Consider the following 19,122-nt stretch of genomic DNA (forward strand, 5'->3'; position numbering starts at 1 on the left):
CGGTCCAAAAAAAGAAACAAACGCTTTTATTTTTAGAAGGCGCAAACAAGGAAAGGGGTGGGCCCTGTCGAGCGGGTCTGAGATTGTAGACGCCTCTGATGTCTGGTACGACTGCATACCTGATTCCTGTCGGGGCCTATTTACCCCCGAATGAAGGGCGACCGTCCCGCGCCCAGCCGAGCTGCTAGCCTCCGTCTTAGCTGTCGAACCCGGTTAGCGGCTACAAGACCAAACGCAACGATCCTGCTTCGTCCTTGGACATGGAGCGTCTCTTTCCCCTGCTCCTTCAGACTCTCGCTAGCTTGTCGTGTCGTAATCGACTTCTACCGGGGGGGGGGGGTGTAACCTTTTATTTACCCTCCGCAGGTAGAGGAGGATTGGAGTAATGTGGATAAAGCAGACTGTAGCTCCAGCTGAATAAATCTTCCTATCTTTCGGTGCGGATTGCGGACGCTCTATAAAACGCTGTTTGATCGGCGCTCAGTGCCGTCTCCCGCGCGCCGGTTGCCCGGGTTTCATTCCACACCACGGTGGACGCAATCAATCAGTGTGTGATCAGGCATCACGCGGGAGCTGCCAGGTAATCCTGAAGTCTTGCTGGCTACCTGTGTGTGTGTGTGTGTGTGTCTGTACGCGGCGGCTGCTCGGTTTGCCGGTCTGGGTGAGTGGTTGGCGCCCCGCGCGTTTCCCCTCCGCAGCACATTGGATGATCTGGTGGCTCAAAGTGGGATTTGATAGTGAGGATGTGCATATGCGGCCGAAATCTGCAAAGCCACCTGCGTTCAGTCGAAACTGAGCCCTTGCTTCTTCTTTCCCTTCCAGACCTGCCTCGAGTTGGAGCGCTACCTGCAGACGGAGCCCAAGCGTCTGTCGGAGCTTTTCGACCGAGACCTGGATGGCCTTCTAACTCCGGCCTACCTGAAGGAGGAAGGCGAGGAAGAGCTGACGGACGCCCTGCCAGGGCCTCCGATGATCCTCTGCCCGACGCTGAAGACGTTCCCCTCCGCAGGTGCGATGAAAAGAGACCTCAAGTCCAAAGGTCACGGGCTAGAAGGGATGGAAGGCGTCCATCAGGCCCAGCTGAGCGCCGTCACCTCCCTCACGCCTCCGTCGTCGCCAGAATTGGCCGGCACCTTGTCAAACCCAATCAGACACTGACGGCCTCGGCTGATGGGACTCTTACCCTGAAGCTGGTGGCTAGGAAGGTGGGGCTGAGTGCGGCGCGGCTGGTGGCGGCGCACGCGCTCCCTGTTCGGGTGAAGGATGAAGAGGAGGCGACTGCATGCGTGATCGGGGTCGGGGAGCTCCCGGAAAACAAGAAGCGGATCCACCGTTGCCAGTTCAATGGCTGCCGGAAGGTGTACACCAAGAGCTCCCACCTGAAGGCCCACCAGAGGACACATACAGGTGAGACCCTGTGAATTGGAGCATATTGTTGTCTGATATACATCATGTGACCCTCTGACAGGGAAGCTTAGAGGTCACCTCTGTCACCATGGTAGCCACAAGCTGCTAATGAAGTTGATTGGCACTCATTGTTAAATTGCGTTACTAAAAAGACTAAACCCGGAGCTAAATGTCTGCCGTGTGCCGACGAGCACGGAGAGTTTGCACGCGTCTTTTAGAACCTGAAGATTAAGCAGAGCTGAAATAGCTTCTTCTTCTTTTTTATCATCAGTTTGGAAGTGCCGATTTTTTTTTTTTTTTTGTACTTAATTGAAGTCAAACTCTTTGTGCCTTTGGGGGAGGGCTGTTTTTTTTTTTTTTTATTCCACTGGTTTCTCCTCGAGCTCTCGCACACGAACATAAAGCAGCTTGTTTCCGGAGAATTGCGCCGATCTGTTCGGCGAGATCGTCTGATTTCCCAGAAGAAAGGTAAAGGCTGCGTGCTGGTATGAGCGTCGATGTATATCAGCACACGCCAGGGCCGCTTCTGAATTCCTCGATAACCTTGCTGAGATTATTGCGTTTGAAATCCCTGGAATGCGTAGAAAATGCTCGCAAAATGATAAGAAATGTAAATTTTAATAGAAACGCGTCGTACCTGCATCCTGGACTGAGCCAATACGGGATGGCTCCTCCTCGTCAAGGTGCTTCCATAGACGGCGGGGGGGGGGGGTTTAGGAGCCATAACTCTTGCGCTCTTCCATCTCAATCCCAAACCACTCAGACCCCTGTCTAGGATCTGTCCTCCGTCTGAGTAACTGCACAGTGATGGATGGATTGACCTGGATAGGCAGCCATTCCCCCCCCCCCCCCAGTTTATTCTGTGCGTTCCGTAAGTCTAGGACAGTGATTCTCACTCCGAGGATGGAAGTTACCGGATTTTGCACGAGCGGTAATGGGGTGATGAATAATGCAGAGTGCTCATTTAAAAAAAAAAAAAAATGCATTTAGATCCAGGTGCCAGGCTCGGAGAGAAGGTTGAGAAGGGATTTTTGATTCTAATCTTTGGCGGAAGGTCGGGGGGGGGGGGTGGGAGACATCTGGAGGCTGATTCCGATGTGCGACATCTGTGTTTGCCATTATTAATTAACAGGGTTAAGGTTCAGCATCCCTCACCGTCAAATCTCATCCACGCCCACCAGGGGTGATGCGATCTGTGCTAATTTTGTTGGTGTGAGCAATCTTCATTTGAATCCCAGTCGAAATAATTGGGATCTCTGCCCCAGCCCCCCCCCCCCCACAAGATGCTGTGAAATGAAATGCTTTGTGGACTGCAGTCTGGGCTAAAACATTCTGAATGATGCTGCAGCCGGCGGAGGTACAGCAAAGAGCGTCCATCATGCCAAATCCAGTTACAAGGACTCAAATTAGATTTTCCTGATACAGGCCATCTAAATCTCTGAAGCTAATGGTTGACGGATCACCGGAGCCGTCCGATTCAGACGGCGACCTGTTTACCGGCTCTGCCTCGCTTTTTTGTTTACGCGAACAAAAAAGAAAAGTCAACATGTTGAACGCCAAAGGAAATGCACCGACCGTGTTGTAGATCTCAACGGCGCCGGTGTTCCCAACTGGGACAAAGGGGGGGGGGAGAAGGAAATGGCTTTGCCCCCATGCTTCAAATCCATGCCAACTGGTCCAGCTCTGTGAAACCAGTGCCAGTTTACCAAGGGTCACAAGTTGGTATTTTTAGCCTTGCGAGCAGCACAGCTCCACGGATGCCAATGCAGTCCTGGCAGTCGGGCCGCCGCTTTGGTCCGAAACTGAAATAACTGAAGAACTTTTTGGAAAGATGGCCATGAACTTTGCCACAGGCGCGGGGGGGCGGTCATGCTCCCGTCCAGACGGGCCGCGCTCTAGACTCTGGAGAGCCTCTGACTTTCCAACGAGCGCCAACATGAATTCAAGAATTTGTCTTCCAAGTGAATTTCCACGAACTCCAAGCCGCAAAACCATGAAATATAATAATTTAATATGGATTCATTTAAGCAACAAAAAATCGGAAAAGCTGCATCAAATTTTGTTTCTAAGAAGACTCTTTAATCAATTCATGACCCAACACTGCCCCAGAACATCAAAGATTCTATTCCTGCCTGCTAATGAGGTATTACTTCTCCTAAAAATCAATATGACAATTATCCAATGACGTGCAATTTAATATATCGTACCGTCAATGGTTCGTTTTCAAGGAGAACACCCCCCCCACACCATTTTATCCTTGTCTGTTAAAAGATAAAAGCATCAACACAACAAATGTCTGTCTTATTCATTATGTGACTACAAAGAAAAACACAGAAGTTACGGCGAAAGACAGGAGAAGAGGAGGGAGTGAGACAAAAGACAAAGAGTTGATGAAGACCGTAATGGGGGGAGGTACAGTAGAGCTACCCTCTTCAGAAAAGGACAGCACTGCCACAGGCTCCCCCCCCCCCCCCCCCATTCACGGAGCCATTATCCTGACAAGTTTAAAGATGTCATTACTCAAATCCTCTTTTTCTTAGTTGTTATTTCCATAAATTAGCGCCGGAGAAAAGGCGACGATTTAATCTGGAATTAGACGGGCTGAGTTGAAATGACGGTGCCCTGTAGAGCTTCTTTTTTTTTTTTGTGAATAGGCTTATGGCAGATAAGGAATGGCACAATTAGATTTTGGGCAGGGTGACGGGACGGGCAAAAGACGAACACTGTTGAGTTATTCTGTCTTCGGCTCTAATTCCCTCGGTTTCTGCTTTGCTGGCGTGCATTTCTCCTCCTGCATGAGTCTTTCCATTTCCGCTTTCTCTGCTTTCTCTCTCATCCTCTTATTTTGCAGCTCTGTATTTACAGCACCGGTATTTTTTTACTATAAATTAAACTTTATTTGCTTATTGTTTAGTCTTTTGAGCAGATTATCAACAGATTTAAATTGAATTGTGTGCCGTTTATTGCATTTGTAGGCTGGTCCTGGTCCAGATGAAGGTTCTGGACCAACGTCTTGAAGGTTTTTTGAGATTGGGGATCCAACATTTTGCCGTAGCGAGCTGCGATTTGCTCATGTGGAATCGTTGGCTTCAATCCTTCACCCAGAGCCTATTTCTTGCACCCCCCCCCCCCCCCCACTTCTGTTTCTATCCCCCAATCAATCAAAAACATCATCAAGGGCAGTTTTTATCAAATAGAGCTAAGTGAAATTAGCATTCGAGCTATCACTGCCCCCCCCCCCCCCCCAGCATTGCCTCCAGCTAATGGAAGGAATGAAATTAACTTCAACGCCGGCACCTGAGGGGCTGGCTTCGCTGCACGCGTGTGTGTGCGTGTATGTGAGCATTCGGAAGTTATCTGTTACACGTAATCGGATTACATTCACTCAGGAAACACCCAGTTATCAGATTACATACGAGGGATATCCGATTACTTATTTGATTAGTTCCCCCCCCCAAAAAAAAACAGAAGGAAAAAATATTAATGGAAATGTTTTCTACAGCAGCAAAAAGTCTTTGTTTTAATCTGAAGGAATAATCCACCCAGTTTCGTAATCTGTGTACGTTTAACAAGAATTAACAGATCGTAATCAGATTACTCTGAGTTTGGGCTAATCCCTGTGGATTGCTGTTTTAAAACTAACCTTCCCTGTCCGGTTTCTGTTTGCATCGAAGCCGAGCGTACACCTGCTCCGCCTGCCTGTATTAGGGATGGAGGGGGGGGGGGGGGGGGGGGCACTGTTGCTTGGCAACGTGGCGGCGTATCGTTGGAGGAGTCGATAGCTGAGTGGTTATGTACTGCTGCAGGCTCTGGTCTCTTAGTGCCCCCCCCCCCACCACCACCACCACCACCAGCACCACCAGCACCACGACTACCCCGGCCCTCCCTCCCCACCTCTTGCCCCATACAACTCTACAGTTACCGTCGCTAGGCAACTGCCTCCGTACTCTGCCAGCGTGCTCGGTAATTGGCCAGTGGCATGGCGGCGTGCCGTTGCCAGATCCAGCCAGATGCACTGACGACTGCCTCCTCATGTTTCAGTGCACTCTTCAGTGCACTCCTCCTCCTCCTTCCTCTCACACACACACCCCGCCGCCCCCTTGCTCCCGTTGCTAGGCAACACATTCAGGCATCTCAGCCTCCGGGGAATTTCATTGGCCAGAACAGGATGGCCCAGACCTGCTGCTCCAAGTGTTTAGCGAGGCAGCATGAAGGAATACGTGTCCACGATGGGGACATGCACGGACGGAGCGGAGCGGGACGGGGCTAATTACTGGCGCGGCCTACAGAAACACTGTTTTCCTTCTTTGGAGCTTCTTTTACGAGAAATTATTTCAATTCCCTCCGTCCTTGCAGCTTTGGCGAACTCACCTCTGTTGCAGACGGAGCGTCCTGCAACACGTCTCCTCGTTGGATCTGTCCTGTGGAGACATTGGTGTCCTCTCTTTTGCCCTGGCTTCAACCAATCGGCTTCATGTTTAAGGACACATTTTAAGTCATGTCAGTGTCATTTAATACGCTGGAACAACACACATGAGGCGATAATTGGAACACAGAAATAATGTATATATTATTGATATTCCTTAGCCTTTGCCCCCCCCCCCCCCCCCCCCGGGACCAAATCGCTGTGCATTTCTGCAGCAGCTGTTACAAATACTGTCTCTTTCACCAGCTTCTTCTCCATCACGCTCGTCTCCGCGGAGCAGCGGCTCCATCGATCGCGTCCCATTTGGTAATCGCATTGGACAAATTAAGCACGTTTTTTTTTTTTTCGTTGTTGTGCCAGAGCCACTCGAGCGGCGCCGGTCAGTGTGTCGACGCCCTCTTGCTCAAACCGCCAGCCAGCGCTCCAGATGGGATGTGACTGATGCAGGTGACATTTCCAGAGCTGGACGCAGCTGGTAGATTGTGGGCTCCTTACCGTTATGCCGTGTGTCTGGCCTAATTATCACTGCCCCCCCCCCACCCCCCCCTGCTGAGCTATCTGCAGCCTCCTCCTGCCTTAATCCACTTTGGCAGCACTTCTCTCCTCCACTTTTCCCTTTCTTGGTCTCACCTCCTCGTCTCACTCTCTCTCATCCACCTGGCTTCTAATCCCCTTCCTCCCTCATCCTCTTCTTCTCTTGCTCCACTTCTCGCTCCTCTTCTGCGTGCTCAGCGAGATCGGAGACCAATGGGAGCATCTCCATCTCACTCCTAAAGCACCCCCCCCCCCCCCCAAGAAAAAAGGAGAAATAAACTGAAGGGAGGCGCAAAAACAACGATTTTTTTTTTGCTTCTTCTTCGCATTAGCGGGCTGACCGATCGTGCGATTGGGAGTTGGACCAGGTAACAGGTGCTCATGTGTGTTTTCACTCTCCCCAGGTGAGAAGCCGTACAAGTGCTCATGGGAGGGCTGCGAGTGGCGATTCGCCCGGAGCGACGAGCTGACGAGGCACTACCGCAAACACACCGGCGCCAAGCCTTTTAAGTGCAACCACTGTGACAGGTCTGTCAAAACACACCCCCCCCCCTCTGTCTATTTCCGAGAGTCATTTGAAGTAGTTCCACCAGCGCAGCGGGCGACGTTTCCGCTTTGTGTTTCGTGCAGTTTGGTTTAGTAAAGAAATGCGCCCAAAAAATGTGTTTGGTGCTGACCCATTTTTAAGAAGATTCTCGACAGGTTTACGAATGCAAGGCGCAGCCGGTTCCTTTTCACGGGGGGGGGGGGTCCGACAAGGATGCTCGCATTTGTCTCCTCGCAGCGTATTAATAGTGCATCCTCGCGCGGAAACTGCTTGGCCTTGATTTGAAGGCGGCGCTCGCACCGGGATGGAGGCGTAAAAATGCTCGTGGAGCCCATTAGCCCTGCCGCGCACCGCACCGCTGGCACAGGATGTTCATTTCAACTTTTTCGGGTCCTCGCATTTATCGGACATTAACAGATTAACAGAGCCGTTATTCGTAGCTCGTAAACCCGTTTCAAGACGCATTCCTCATCAGATATGTCGCTGGATTTTGGTGTGATGGGTCCCGATAGCTCAGGAACTAAGGTCTCATCGGAGAGACTGCTCTGTAGACCAGACGGATCCATCCCACGCAACGTCCAGTTTACGATCTCACAAAGCAGAAACTGCGCTTGTGATCTTGAGAGGCGCTTCGGCGGTGCAGGTTTGTCACTTTGAAGGTTGGAGCTGCTGTAATTCCTTCATTAGTCGCCCTAGCCTGGCTTAATTATGAGCCACGGCAAAATGGCTCCTTAAATGTGACATCAAACATTCAGCGGCCGTCAATTGCCAAAAAAAAAGGGGGGGGGGGGGGGTCCTGACTCTGATGCAGACATCTCTGCTCATGTTTTAATTACAAGGCTCTGTCTGCGAGCCGGGCCTCGCTGACACCTCGGGGGTCTCATGGGTAATAATGTCGGCAGGAACGTCCACATATTTATGGAAAAGCACCCCAGGTGGAAAACGTGGGGGTCAAAGGTCATTTTGATAGCGTCAGACTAGCAGAATATGCTTTCTGTTGTTCTCCATTTGAAGTTGAATGAATACATGTTTTATACCGATCAACACTCAAAGTTTGAATGTCTTCATGATGATTGTGTTTATTTCTACACACAATTCCGGGGGGGGGGGGCACGGATGTCTCATCTCATGTCAAAGTGTGCATACAAAAGCGTCCCGTTTGAGAATGGGACGGAACGCGGAGACTTATCGAAAGAGAGGCGTCTTTAATCATGTATCGGTTCATTATGAAAGCACCGAAAGATGCTTTGATTTAATTAGTAGAAAGTGTGTGTGTGTGTGTGTGTGACTGAATGGGGGGGGGGGGGGGGCGCATTCAATGCCAACTTAATCAGGTCTCAGCTGGACAGACAGTAAATACAGTATCCCACCCCCCCACCACCGGGGGTCTCACCCTGCAGGCGCAGCCCTAATTCGGGCCCACCTCTGTCATGTGAGCTGCCAAAGCCCTCCAGGCCAGCACACACACACACACACACACACACACACACACACACACACACACGCACATACACAGGCACACACAGGGGAGACAAAAAATGACGGGGTGGAAGATTGAAGATGGGCGTAATGGGGGAGGATGGGGGGGGAGACAGATCCATGGTGTGCCAGCTGGTGTCATGCCCCCAAGTGGTGACTCGTACTTTGCCATCTGTTTCGCAGCGACGCACACACACACACACGCACACACACGCACACACACGGGGACACACACACACACACAGGTGTGGCGGTGAGACGGATGGCTCCGGAACCGGAGCGTCGCGTGCGGATGCTTTTTTGGTTTTCCCACCTGAACGCGCAGAATTTGAGTTATTCTCAAATGTCATTCATCCAATCGAGGCCTGTTTCATGTGGAACTTTCATCATTACCACTCCAGAAAACACACAAACGCGTCTCCATCTGCTAATCACCAGAACATGCATCTACCAATTACCCAAAAAAGAAAGCACAACTGGAATGTCGATCTGGTCGCATTGATGAAAAGCAAGGCTGCGTCTCAATGTCTCTGATAAACAAAAAAAACGCCGGCTGAAAGCTCGCCTTCCATCAATTTGTGGCAATCAGTTTGAAATAATCGCACATTTTTGAAAGCCCTGGCAGGAGAAGAAGAACCGGCGCCGGCGATTTAACGTCTCGCCGCGCTGCCGCTATGCTCTCGCAATCCTGCAAGGCTGATTTCAGATGAGAGGCGTCGCCTCGTCTAATTTGGCTATCGTTTTACAGCACATGTTTTGCCTGTTGCCCCCCCCCCACTCCATGCTGTTTCAACAGATCCATCTGCAGGCTCTCTCGTTATTCATGGTGCAGCTGAAGTCATTAGAGCCGCTGCTGAAAATGCTGATTATCGCTTAGTTACACATATACTAATTGCGTGTGCATTTAGTTGCGCAGCGCTCGCTAGCTAGCGGGAACGTTTAGCTCCGCCCCTCTCACCGGGTAACAAGCTGCTTTCTGTTTCTCTCTCTTTGGTTGCAGGTGTTTCTCGCGGTCGGATCACTTGGCGCTCCACATGAAGAGGCACATCTGAGGAATTCATGAGAGGTCAGCGGGGGTGTAAGAGATCGGGGGGGGGGGGGGGGGTGTGTGTGGAAGAAGTAGAAGGGGCATCATCTGCAGAGCAATAACACCTCGGAGGTCTGGGAAAAAGAGAGCAAGAGACAAAGGGATGAATTTCAAGGAACGCCATTCTGGATTGACCGCACTGAGACGCCAACTACAGACCGAAAACACGGGCAAGACGGTCCAGCCCACAGCGATACCTCGCAAATATGTTGCCTGATGGATGATACAGACGCTCCACATGTGTCTAAGAGGGGATGCCACGCCATCGAAATGGCGGCCTGGGGACCTCTCGCCTGTAGTTGGCCGCTCCAATTTGTAGTCGTCTTTCGGCGAAACGCTACCAAAATGTCAGAACGAACTGGATCAGTTGTACAGTCGACGGAAGAACCGCTTGCTTTCCGGATCCCCGATTCCCCGTTAGAGCGGCGACCTTGAGGAAAGCGAGCGAGAAGCGCGGCTTTCCCTCTGCCCACTCTGCCCGCGGCCTTCCCAAGTCACCAAAGGTTATTTTATATACAAAGACACGCGATCATTTTACAACCTGTCGCCTGACCTGGATCCATTTATAAAGTCCCTCTGGTCCGATGGCATCGGAGCGCAGAGCGTCAGATTGGATTTGTGGACTCGCCGCGTCGTTGACGCTCTGCGGAGACTGATTGAGGTCATCCGGCGGACTAGCTCGCCATGAGCATCATCCATTTGAGGTTATCCCGGGATGAGGCTAACTAATCTACTCTCTGTCCGTCTCCTAGACTGTCAGATGAAAATCAAGAAATGCTCGATGGCTCCTCGGAGGGTTTTCTCTCCCTGGGATATTGGCTCTTACACGTTATCGTCAGGAACTCTTGCACAATTGACTCTTTGTAAAAACACAACAAAAAAACACCAGGAGACAATTTTGGACTCGCCAAACACATGGCGGTTGCGGCCACATGCACAAATCGATGCAGCCGGCTGACCGACAATTAGATGCCTAAGATGACCTCTTTGGCCTTTGCGAGTGATTGGCAGCGAACCGAGTCGAAGCGTGTTTTCGTCCTGTTCACGCCACCCTTCCCGTTTAGCAGCTCTCCGAATTGGGCCCGATGCGTAACCGAGAACATTCCTGCCGACTCCCTGACCGTAGCTGTATGTCTCGATGCAGACGTGTGCCCTGCTGGACTCGAAGGAACGTGAGACAAATCAATTGGGTGGCAAAATCAATGTGAATGTATCTGGCGTGAGTCGGGACACGCCGCTGGGCCAATGGACGCTCTCGATCGCTGCCGAGATCTAGAGAGTTCTCGAAGGTAGTTTCCCTTTTCCACGTGAGGAAGGAACGGATGGGCGTGAACTATAGCGAGCCATTGCTGGTGTCTTTCGCTGGTCTCGTTGGACCATTTAACGGGTGCTGATAGTGAGAACTGTCCCCCCCCCCCACACACGGGACACCACTCCTGGAGAACTGGAATGAACCTCCTTTTGTCCGACATAAACCCCCATGCGGCGTTCCGACGACTGTCTTGTCGCTCACCTGCGAATTCATTTGAGGCGGATTCCGCCTTGGGTCAAGAGCGCACAAAGCCAACAGGCAGCTTGGACAATAGTCGATCGTCGGTCCTCTTACAAACACGTCGGGGTCTACTGTTTTGCCGCCTTTAATCTTTATTTTAAAAGACTTTTGATACTTTGGGGCGAAGCGTGGCACGCAGCAGCCTGCTTTTTGGCTAGGGAGCCACTAAATTGATTTCCCTCCGTGTACCAGAGGCGCATTTCAATTTTGCGCGCGCGAAACGCAGCCCAGCTCAATCACATCTAGACGCGATCCCGTCTGCGGCAGGAGGAGAAGCCGTATCAACCTCCTGCTCAAATATTGAACTCCTTCTGTCTAAATGTGTTTGCAAAACAGGCTCCTCTTTGTGTTCGGCATCAAAGCGACAGGCCTCGCTTTGCAAAGGCGGGAAGGAGCGACCACCTGGAGGAACGCGCTTCTTTCCCGGCCTTCCAGGTTGATGTCAGCCATTGCTTTTGTTTTTTCCGGTGGTGATACAAAGCCAACGTTTGGAATTAGGTTTTGCAAATGGTCGAAAACGCCCACTGGGATGGGAACACCAGAGCGGGATTGTGGTTTTCCCCTTCATATCGCGACCCTTAATGTAGAAGATGAAGGACAGCAGTTCAGCCCACGGGTTGAATTTGTATCGTTAATGGCAGCTCTACTTGTGTGTGTCAGTATTTCAATGGGGGGGGCACGCTCTTGTTTAAATGAATGCCTGGGAATGTGTGGGAACGTGCAGCTCGGGAGCGTCGTCTTTATTCGTGTTCTGTAATCCGAGGATTTTGGACTCCAACGTTTTCAATGTAATGCGGGAATCAAGGCATGGAAATATTCAAACTACAGGACACTTCAAAAGTTGGACTTTATGCCATACCCCCCCCCCCCCCCGGAGCTCGGCGACCATTTTGGACTTGAGTGTCTTTTGCCTCTGAGGGTGCCGCTCACTTCTGTGTCATCTTAACGAATGATTGTCAATTCTGCCGTGCCTGTGTGTTCTTCGTCTGTTTGTATTTGCACACCTCCTCGTACACAACGCTTTACAGCCCCCCCACCCCCCCCCCCTACCCTCGGCGATGAACCGCTGATCACAATGTCTGTAAAATAGCTGTTTTTTTTTTAGCACAAACCTGCACACCGCCTCCGCTCGACACGGGATTCGAACACGCGTACATCCATAAACTCACATGTGTACAGAAAACCACACACAAATCTGCACGCGTACACGCACAAGCACGTCCTGAATCAACATATCAACACACACACACACACACACAAAACACACACACACCTGTCTGTTCTCCTTTTTTGTTTTTGTTCCCACCTTGTGGGAGCCAGACATTTAGACTGCAGCTCTTCTTGCCCTCAGAAAGGGGGGGGGCACATATTACTATGTGTGGCACCACCTCTGTTTCCACCAGGTCTGAATTTCAAATCAAGCGCACCCTCTTTTTCTACCAGCACCAACCCACCCCCCCCCCCCGCCACCTCCATTTCCCAACATGATCCCTTTCAACTCCTTTCCTCTGTCCGGCTCCCCCGCCTGCTTCGCCGCCTCCCGTTTCCTCCTTTTCTCTCCGTGTAAAAAGTGTTTCTAATTTATAATTTGTATATTATGATGTATGGGTACGATAATGTCCTTTATTATGGAAAATGGGAAAGATTTATTTTTGTTACCGGTTTGTTTCATAAATTCCTTTTTTTAAATTGGTATTGTAATATCTCTATGCAAAGGAACTGTTCGGTGAATCGTTTTTATTTAAGAATGTAATTATGTGTATAAATGGTAGAAGCAGCCCGGCGTGGCGTGTTCATGGTTCTTGGCCACGATATGCTCCTCATCATTCATCTTCTCAGAGAACATTTTTACGATTTGCTATCCTAAGCCTTTCAGTTTGCGAACAAAGACCACCCGAAGTGCATTAACATACCCTTCGCTTTTGTTATCACTGACCAGACAAATTTTAAGGGGCGGCTGCTTTGGTCTGGCTGCATTTGCACATTTAAACTGGGTTAAAGTGGCCAGGGAAAGCTCATTACCACCCTCTTCTTTTTTTATTTTATTTGCGCGTAAACCAGCCTTGGAGGGATAAAAGGAGCCCATGATTTATCGCTCCTTTCAATCAAACACAGGAAATGGGCCGGAATGCCTTCACTTTGCCTGAATGCGCCGTCCCGTCTCTACGGAATGTTAATTACATCTGCTTCCAACCAAGGTGACGACTTATCTGCTATTCCTGCCTTGTGACCACAACTAGCTGATAAAAGGGTAATCAAATAACTAATGGATAATTAGGGAGTAATTACCCCTCGGTAAATGGCCCTATGCAGTGTATTAATTCTCCTTGGGTCTGGCAGGGAGGAACTCCCATAAGGTTCTTTTTGTTTAATTTAACACGACCTAATTGAAACAGGCACCCCTCATCAAGAAGCTTTCCGTGTATCTGTCGAACTTAATGTTCTTTTATCTGTAATTGCAGCCAGCCCCCACGACTATCTACCCGACGACTCCGTGCGACGTCAACTCCCGGAGACGCGTCGCGAAATTAGAAACGGGTGCAGCCATTTCTCAATAAAGGTCGCGGGGGGGGGGTCCCACGAGCGCTCCTCCGATCACCGCGTTCCCATTCCGCGTGATGGAGATGAGGTTATGTGTGAGTTCACAGCAGAGCTAAATGGCCTTAATGCGCTTCAGCGGCGAGAGGGCCTCTTCCACGTCAACGCGCGCCCCATAAAGGACACTTGCAAAGTCCACATCATGCAGCGCGATCTCGTCTGCGATGGTCTTTCTTTGATTTTTTGTACGTTTGGTCTTAGCTCCACCGTTTTCAGAAACACAGTTTTTGTTTCGCATAAAAGCGTTTTAAAAGCCACCTGTTGGTTGTCATTCGCTTAACCGGCACAACGCGATTGCCCTTTTTTTTTTTTTTTTTTTTTTTGTGGTTGTGAAACAGAAGATTTCACCAGGGGGAGCTGCCAACGCCTGTGGGTGTCTTGCAGGCATTTTGGCGGCGATATCGGGATGTCATTTTCACATCTGGCGCTGCTAGCAATCTGGGCACGAGCTACGCGATATCGTGTCCCACGCCTCGGCCCGTGGCACGCTCTGTCGCTGAGGACGGAGATAACGCGGAGCTACTTTTGCGAGTAATCTGCATCGAGATGCAGCTCTGATCTTGGATGCCTCCAAATCTGCAAAACGGAGCTGACGGAAGATGAGCCTTCGAAGGAAGGGTCTTTGGTTTTTCGTGAGCGGCCAGGTGTTTGGGTATTTCCAATTACGGGGAACATGTCGAGGCCGCCTTTGGTAATTAAAGTCTAATCGTGCTGGTGGATTCAGAGAGGCGTCCTCATCGAGCTTTCATTAGTGTCCCTCCTAGAGATTCCCAGCCAATCCTCGGATGCTCCGCCTCCAAGCCAAATATCCGATGGTGCAAGAGCAGACGTGTCATTTCACTAATCCCAGCGATAGAGATATATTTATCATCTTCCTGCAATAAGATAACACGACTTCCAGAGGGCCTCGCTTCACTCTCTCTTTGGTTCTCTGTTCTGGTTTGTTTTGGGGACTTTTTTCGTCTCCCTTCAGATCCGGCCCCTTTTGGATTGCTTGTGAGTTTCACCTGTGTCCACCTGCTTGACCCTTTCTCCCATGCCGGCTTGTCTTTACCTCGACGTCCTGCCTGTGTCCCAACCAACTTTGACTTTTCTCTATGGGTCTGTCTTTTCGTGACTGGATACAATTAACCTCCAGGAAAAACTATTTTTTTGCCTCTCCGCTCCTGAAAAATGCACAATCTTACAACGATTCTGTGCACCCCCCCCCCCTCCCTGCATGCTTGGAACCGATCCGAAAACACTGGGGCTGGTGTAATATTCATGCACCTGCACGCTTCCCCGTGTAGGTCCTGAATGCAGAGACACATTCGACTGAAACTCCGGGCGAGGGGGTGCGTTGAGGGCGGAGCCTCTGGAGGGAGCTGGTGGTCTTGTGCTTTGAGCGAGATCAACCAGAGCACATGGCTCTCCGATACAGGCAGCCTTTTTGACAGACAGCACAGACACCTGGAAGCCTGGTGTAAAAGCCGCCGCCGCTCCACGGGGCCATGCATTATGCAGGAAGCTCTCTCTCTCACTCTCCCTGCCCCCCCCCCCCCCTCCCCCTCCCTGTGCCCCCTGCTCTGCAGTAAAAATAGATCAACAGACCTGAGCACTTGCTTTCACTCGCATCCCACCAGGTGCCGAGGCTGTTGTCGCCCGCCTCGCATTCTGCATTTGTCTGATTGTCGGCGTACGAGTTTAAACACACGCTTGATGAGCCCGTGCGTGTGCGTGTGCGTGTGCGTGTGTGCGTGCGCGTGTGTGCGTGCGCGTGTGTGCTTGCCGGCCGCCACGGCAGGAAATCCCCGTTCCAGAGTCTGGCTTCGGAGGTGAAATAACAATCCGAGGCGTCGTTTCCCTTGATGCCTCGGTGCACTGCGCGCTCGTATCCGGTCAAGGTCTCCTGCCGCCGAGCGCAGAGGCTCCCTGATTGCCCATTGATCCGCCTCCACGACCACGGAGACGTCCGGCTCCTGCCCGCTCTCGCCATCACGCCGCTAATACGGGAGTCCTGCTTAACGAGTTTCTGTTGATAACAAGGTTGGAGCGAAAGGTCACCCCGGTCGGAGCGGGAGACTGAGAGGACGGGCAGACACACGTGGAGGAAGCAGGATCTGCTGCTGCAGGGTTGGCCTAATGGCGTCCATTTAGCGCATCAGCAGCAGCTCTTGGTTGCTGCTTGTTTTGCATGTTTCAGGACATTAGCTATACATTGGCATCGCTGATAGCGTTTTTTTTCCATAGGTTTTTAAAATCCGCTTTAATCATGGGCTCATTTCAAAAGGCATTTCATCGGCTTCCTGCTCAGTTTTCCAGTCTGTCATTCGTAATTTGCCGAATGCAGCCTTTTAGATTGTTCGAGGATCTGTGGGTCGATTAAAAAAAAAAAAAGAAATCTGCCGCTTTGGTGATATTTCTAACCAACAAGGAAGTCTAAAACCCTCTGTTCAAGAAGAAATGTCCCTTTTCGGGTGCAAGTGGTGTTTGGCACAAAAGATTTGGGACAGTCCCGAAAGAAATGATTGGCCCTGTTTCTGTGAGGTATAAAAAAAAGAGGTCCTTATCAATAAGGAGAAAGTGCTTTTGCTGTATTTTCAGAGCAAACCCGCCCCCCCCAGCCAGATCGCCGCGCACGCGACCTATATATATATACTATCTGGCCTCCTCATCATTTATCTTACAGCAGCAGAATCAGGATGGATTGGTCCAATTAGGCTGGCCTTTAATGCAATCTGTGTAATCCATTTCTATCGCCGAACCCAATATCTACCTCTCTCCTTGGAGGGTCGGATTAACCCTCCGAGTGCACGGGCTGTAAAAACGCAGCCCCCGGAGCCGCGCCGATCTCTGGGATATTTGCTCTTTACAACTCGTCCCGGCGTTCTCCAGTGAAGCTTTAATGGGTAAAGATTTAAGATCTTCATATCCTAGCAGAGATTGCAGTCGTTTGGCGTTTGGCACGATGAACAGCATCCCGATAAAAAAGAAAAGAAAAGGAACTCTTCAAAGATCACTGAGACAAACTCACATCCGTCCTTTGAAGTATTGCAAGTACTGCTTTGCTGCCATATGAACCGGTCTAGGAAGTATCTTTGCTCGTGTTTCTGTGAGCTCCTGAGTGGAAGTCGTGTGTGTGTGACCAGCTTCTCGACCCGGACCCCCACGCCACTAGGGACGCCCTTGCTCGTCTGGTTTTTTTTTTTTTTTGCCGTTGCTCTTGGATAGAACAACTGATGTAAGCCTACTTCAAAACTCCAATTCCTGCCTGTCTCCTTTTTTGGATTTGATGGCCTTTGTGCCACCTTAATGAAAAACTGTGTTTGAGGGCCAAGGGTGTGAGAAAAATGATTTAAAAAAAAAAGCCCTGACAAATTTCTTCCATCTAGAAAAAAACAAAAATCAAATTCACGGCTGTCAACGTGGAAACGGTTTTCTAAATTCATGCATTTCATCCAATAGCTGCAACCGGCTTTTACCTGCTAGCGATTTCCACAGGGAGGTGGGATTTCGTTCTCACTGCCCATCTCTCCATCGCCCTCCACCCAGCGTGTCTCTGCACTCACACAAGCAGGAAGTAAGAAGGAAACAATGAAGTGAGGACGTAAAGCAATGCACAAATCTGTTTCTCTGCATCCTCCGGCTTTGTGTGCTTCATACGGTTTGTGCAGAAAGTGTGTGTGTGAGGACACTCTAATATAAGACACGCACGGCGGGCAGGCGATGATGTGAAGTGAGTACAAGTGACAGTCTGCATCAAAGCTGATTGATTAGATGACACAAGGCTGGGCGGCACGTAGCAACAAGGTGGGGTTAAGGGGTTGGGGACCCTGCAGCGTCTCAGGACGCCCTGCCCCCCCCCCCCCCCCCCCCCCCCCCCCATTTGTTAACGCAAGCGCTATTGCAAACCATATCTGACAGTAGATATTGATTAGATGAATGGGAAGGATCAATGCTTGTTGATTGGGCAGAAAACAGGGGCCCGAGATTTGCCACCGGGCTCGAGACCATCGAGAGGATTCCGTCCTGAATAATGAGAAGCAGATGTTACATGTTCAAACCGAAACGCTTTGCTAGTGCATGGCAGTTCTTTTAATTGGCATACAAATATATCCATCGCTCTTAATTCTTTTTTCATACGACACTTTAAGTCGAGGCTGTCAAGCGTTGCACAGAAACCATGTCGTGGGTGGACAAATAATGGAATCGGTGTAAACATCATTTGATGAGGCATCACAACCAACTTGATTTGCAGTGGTTCCCACACACACACAAAAAAAAAAAAACCTGCTTCTTCTTTTCCAGCTACAAGCATCACATCCGTGCCTTTACTGCCATCTTCTGGTAAAAAAAAACAACTAAAAATCAGAACTTGCTCAATGAAGTAACCTTCACAGCCTGTTTCAGAACAATCTGAGTCTGAGGGGTCGCCAGCTTGTCTGCCTGATCCACCACAGAGCTGCAAAGGAGACTGCTGCTGCCCTAGTACCCCACATTGCCCTTCCCTGAGCATGACGCAGACGGGTGCTCCTTTGTGTGGACGCTCCACAATCAACGGGCCGAATCCACCCTCCGGACCGAGCCAAAACCTCCTTTTCAACTGGTTGAGACCTCAGGACAACACCGTCTGACGCTTTTGCACGTTCCAAGCACATATTTCAGGTGATAAATGTGCTCTCCCTTGAGCCTCCTTCCTCTCTGATGTCCTTTTTTATGTTCTCAGATGTTTTAAAGTGAAGAGGTGAGATCGCTTCGCTCCACCAAAAGGACCTGAATCATCTTGTCAAACTTGGAGCTGCTCATTTCAGTGATGTCACCACCAAAAAAAAAAAGACCGCAGGAATAAGTGAAACTAGAAGTTTTGGTCTATTGCTGCACACGCCTCCTTACTCCAGCAGCTCATGTGTGCTTGCTGTGGATGTACAGTAAAGTACTGCCACCTGCTGGTAATTTTAAGCAAGTTGCAGATTAGAAAGGAGACGTGGGTTGCGGTTCTGAGCGAGGGACCTGAACGTTATTTCATTGCGCACCAAAAATTACAAAACCAACGTCTAGGCCTATACCCTGGCGTACTCCTACTGTGGAGCTGTCCGTGGTGCTGAAACACACCTCTTTTGTTTTGTTGTGTGGGGGGGGGGAAGCGTTCTTTCAGGGGGCCCTCCAAAACAAAGCGGCGCGTTTCAGCACCACGGACAGCTCCACAGTAGGAGTACGCCAGGGTATAGAGCAGACATGGGCAAACTAAGGCCCGGGGGCCATATACGGCCCGTTGGGCTTTATACCGGTGATACGGCCCGCCGAACTTGTCCAAATAATATCATTAAATAAAGTTTTATTATAAACCTCATTCATTTTCCCTTTTTTCCTGTAATGCTACCTGTAAAAGGCCAAATCCTTTCATGTAATGGCTTTTACATGTCATTTGTATTAGTTCACACAAACACTCTAGCCTTGCCCGGCCCCTCTGTCAAATTTTAGAACCCATTGTGGCCCGTGAGTCAAAAGGTTTG

General features: G+C 50.2%; 1 protein-coding gene across 1 annotated transcript in view; it reads left to right on the forward strand.

Annotated features, from left to right (window-relative positions):
* The window catches only part of LOC137912262 (Krueppel-like factor 7), a 10,245-nt gene extending 800 nt beyond the window's left edge, over positions 1-9,445 (forward strand). Inside the window, 4 exon segments of the mRNA XM_068756612.1 lie at positions 773-1,123; positions 1,126-1,407; positions 6,772-6,895; positions 9,394-9,445. Of these exon segments, the coding sequence (XP_068612713.1) occupies positions 773-1,123; positions 1,126-1,407; positions 6,772-6,895; positions 9,394-9,445 (809 nt within the window).
* Positions 9,446-19,122: the final 9,677 nt, after the last annotated feature.

This window comes from Brachionichthys hirsutus, chromosome 24 (genome assembly GCF_040956055.1).
Source record: "Brachionichthys hirsutus isolate HB-005 chromosome 24, CSIRO-AGI_Bhir_v1, whole genome shotgun sequence".
In the NCBI taxonomy this organism is placed as follows: domain Eukaryota; kingdom Metazoa; phylum Chordata; class Actinopteri; order Lophiiformes; family Brachionichthyidae; genus Brachionichthys; species Brachionichthys hirsutus.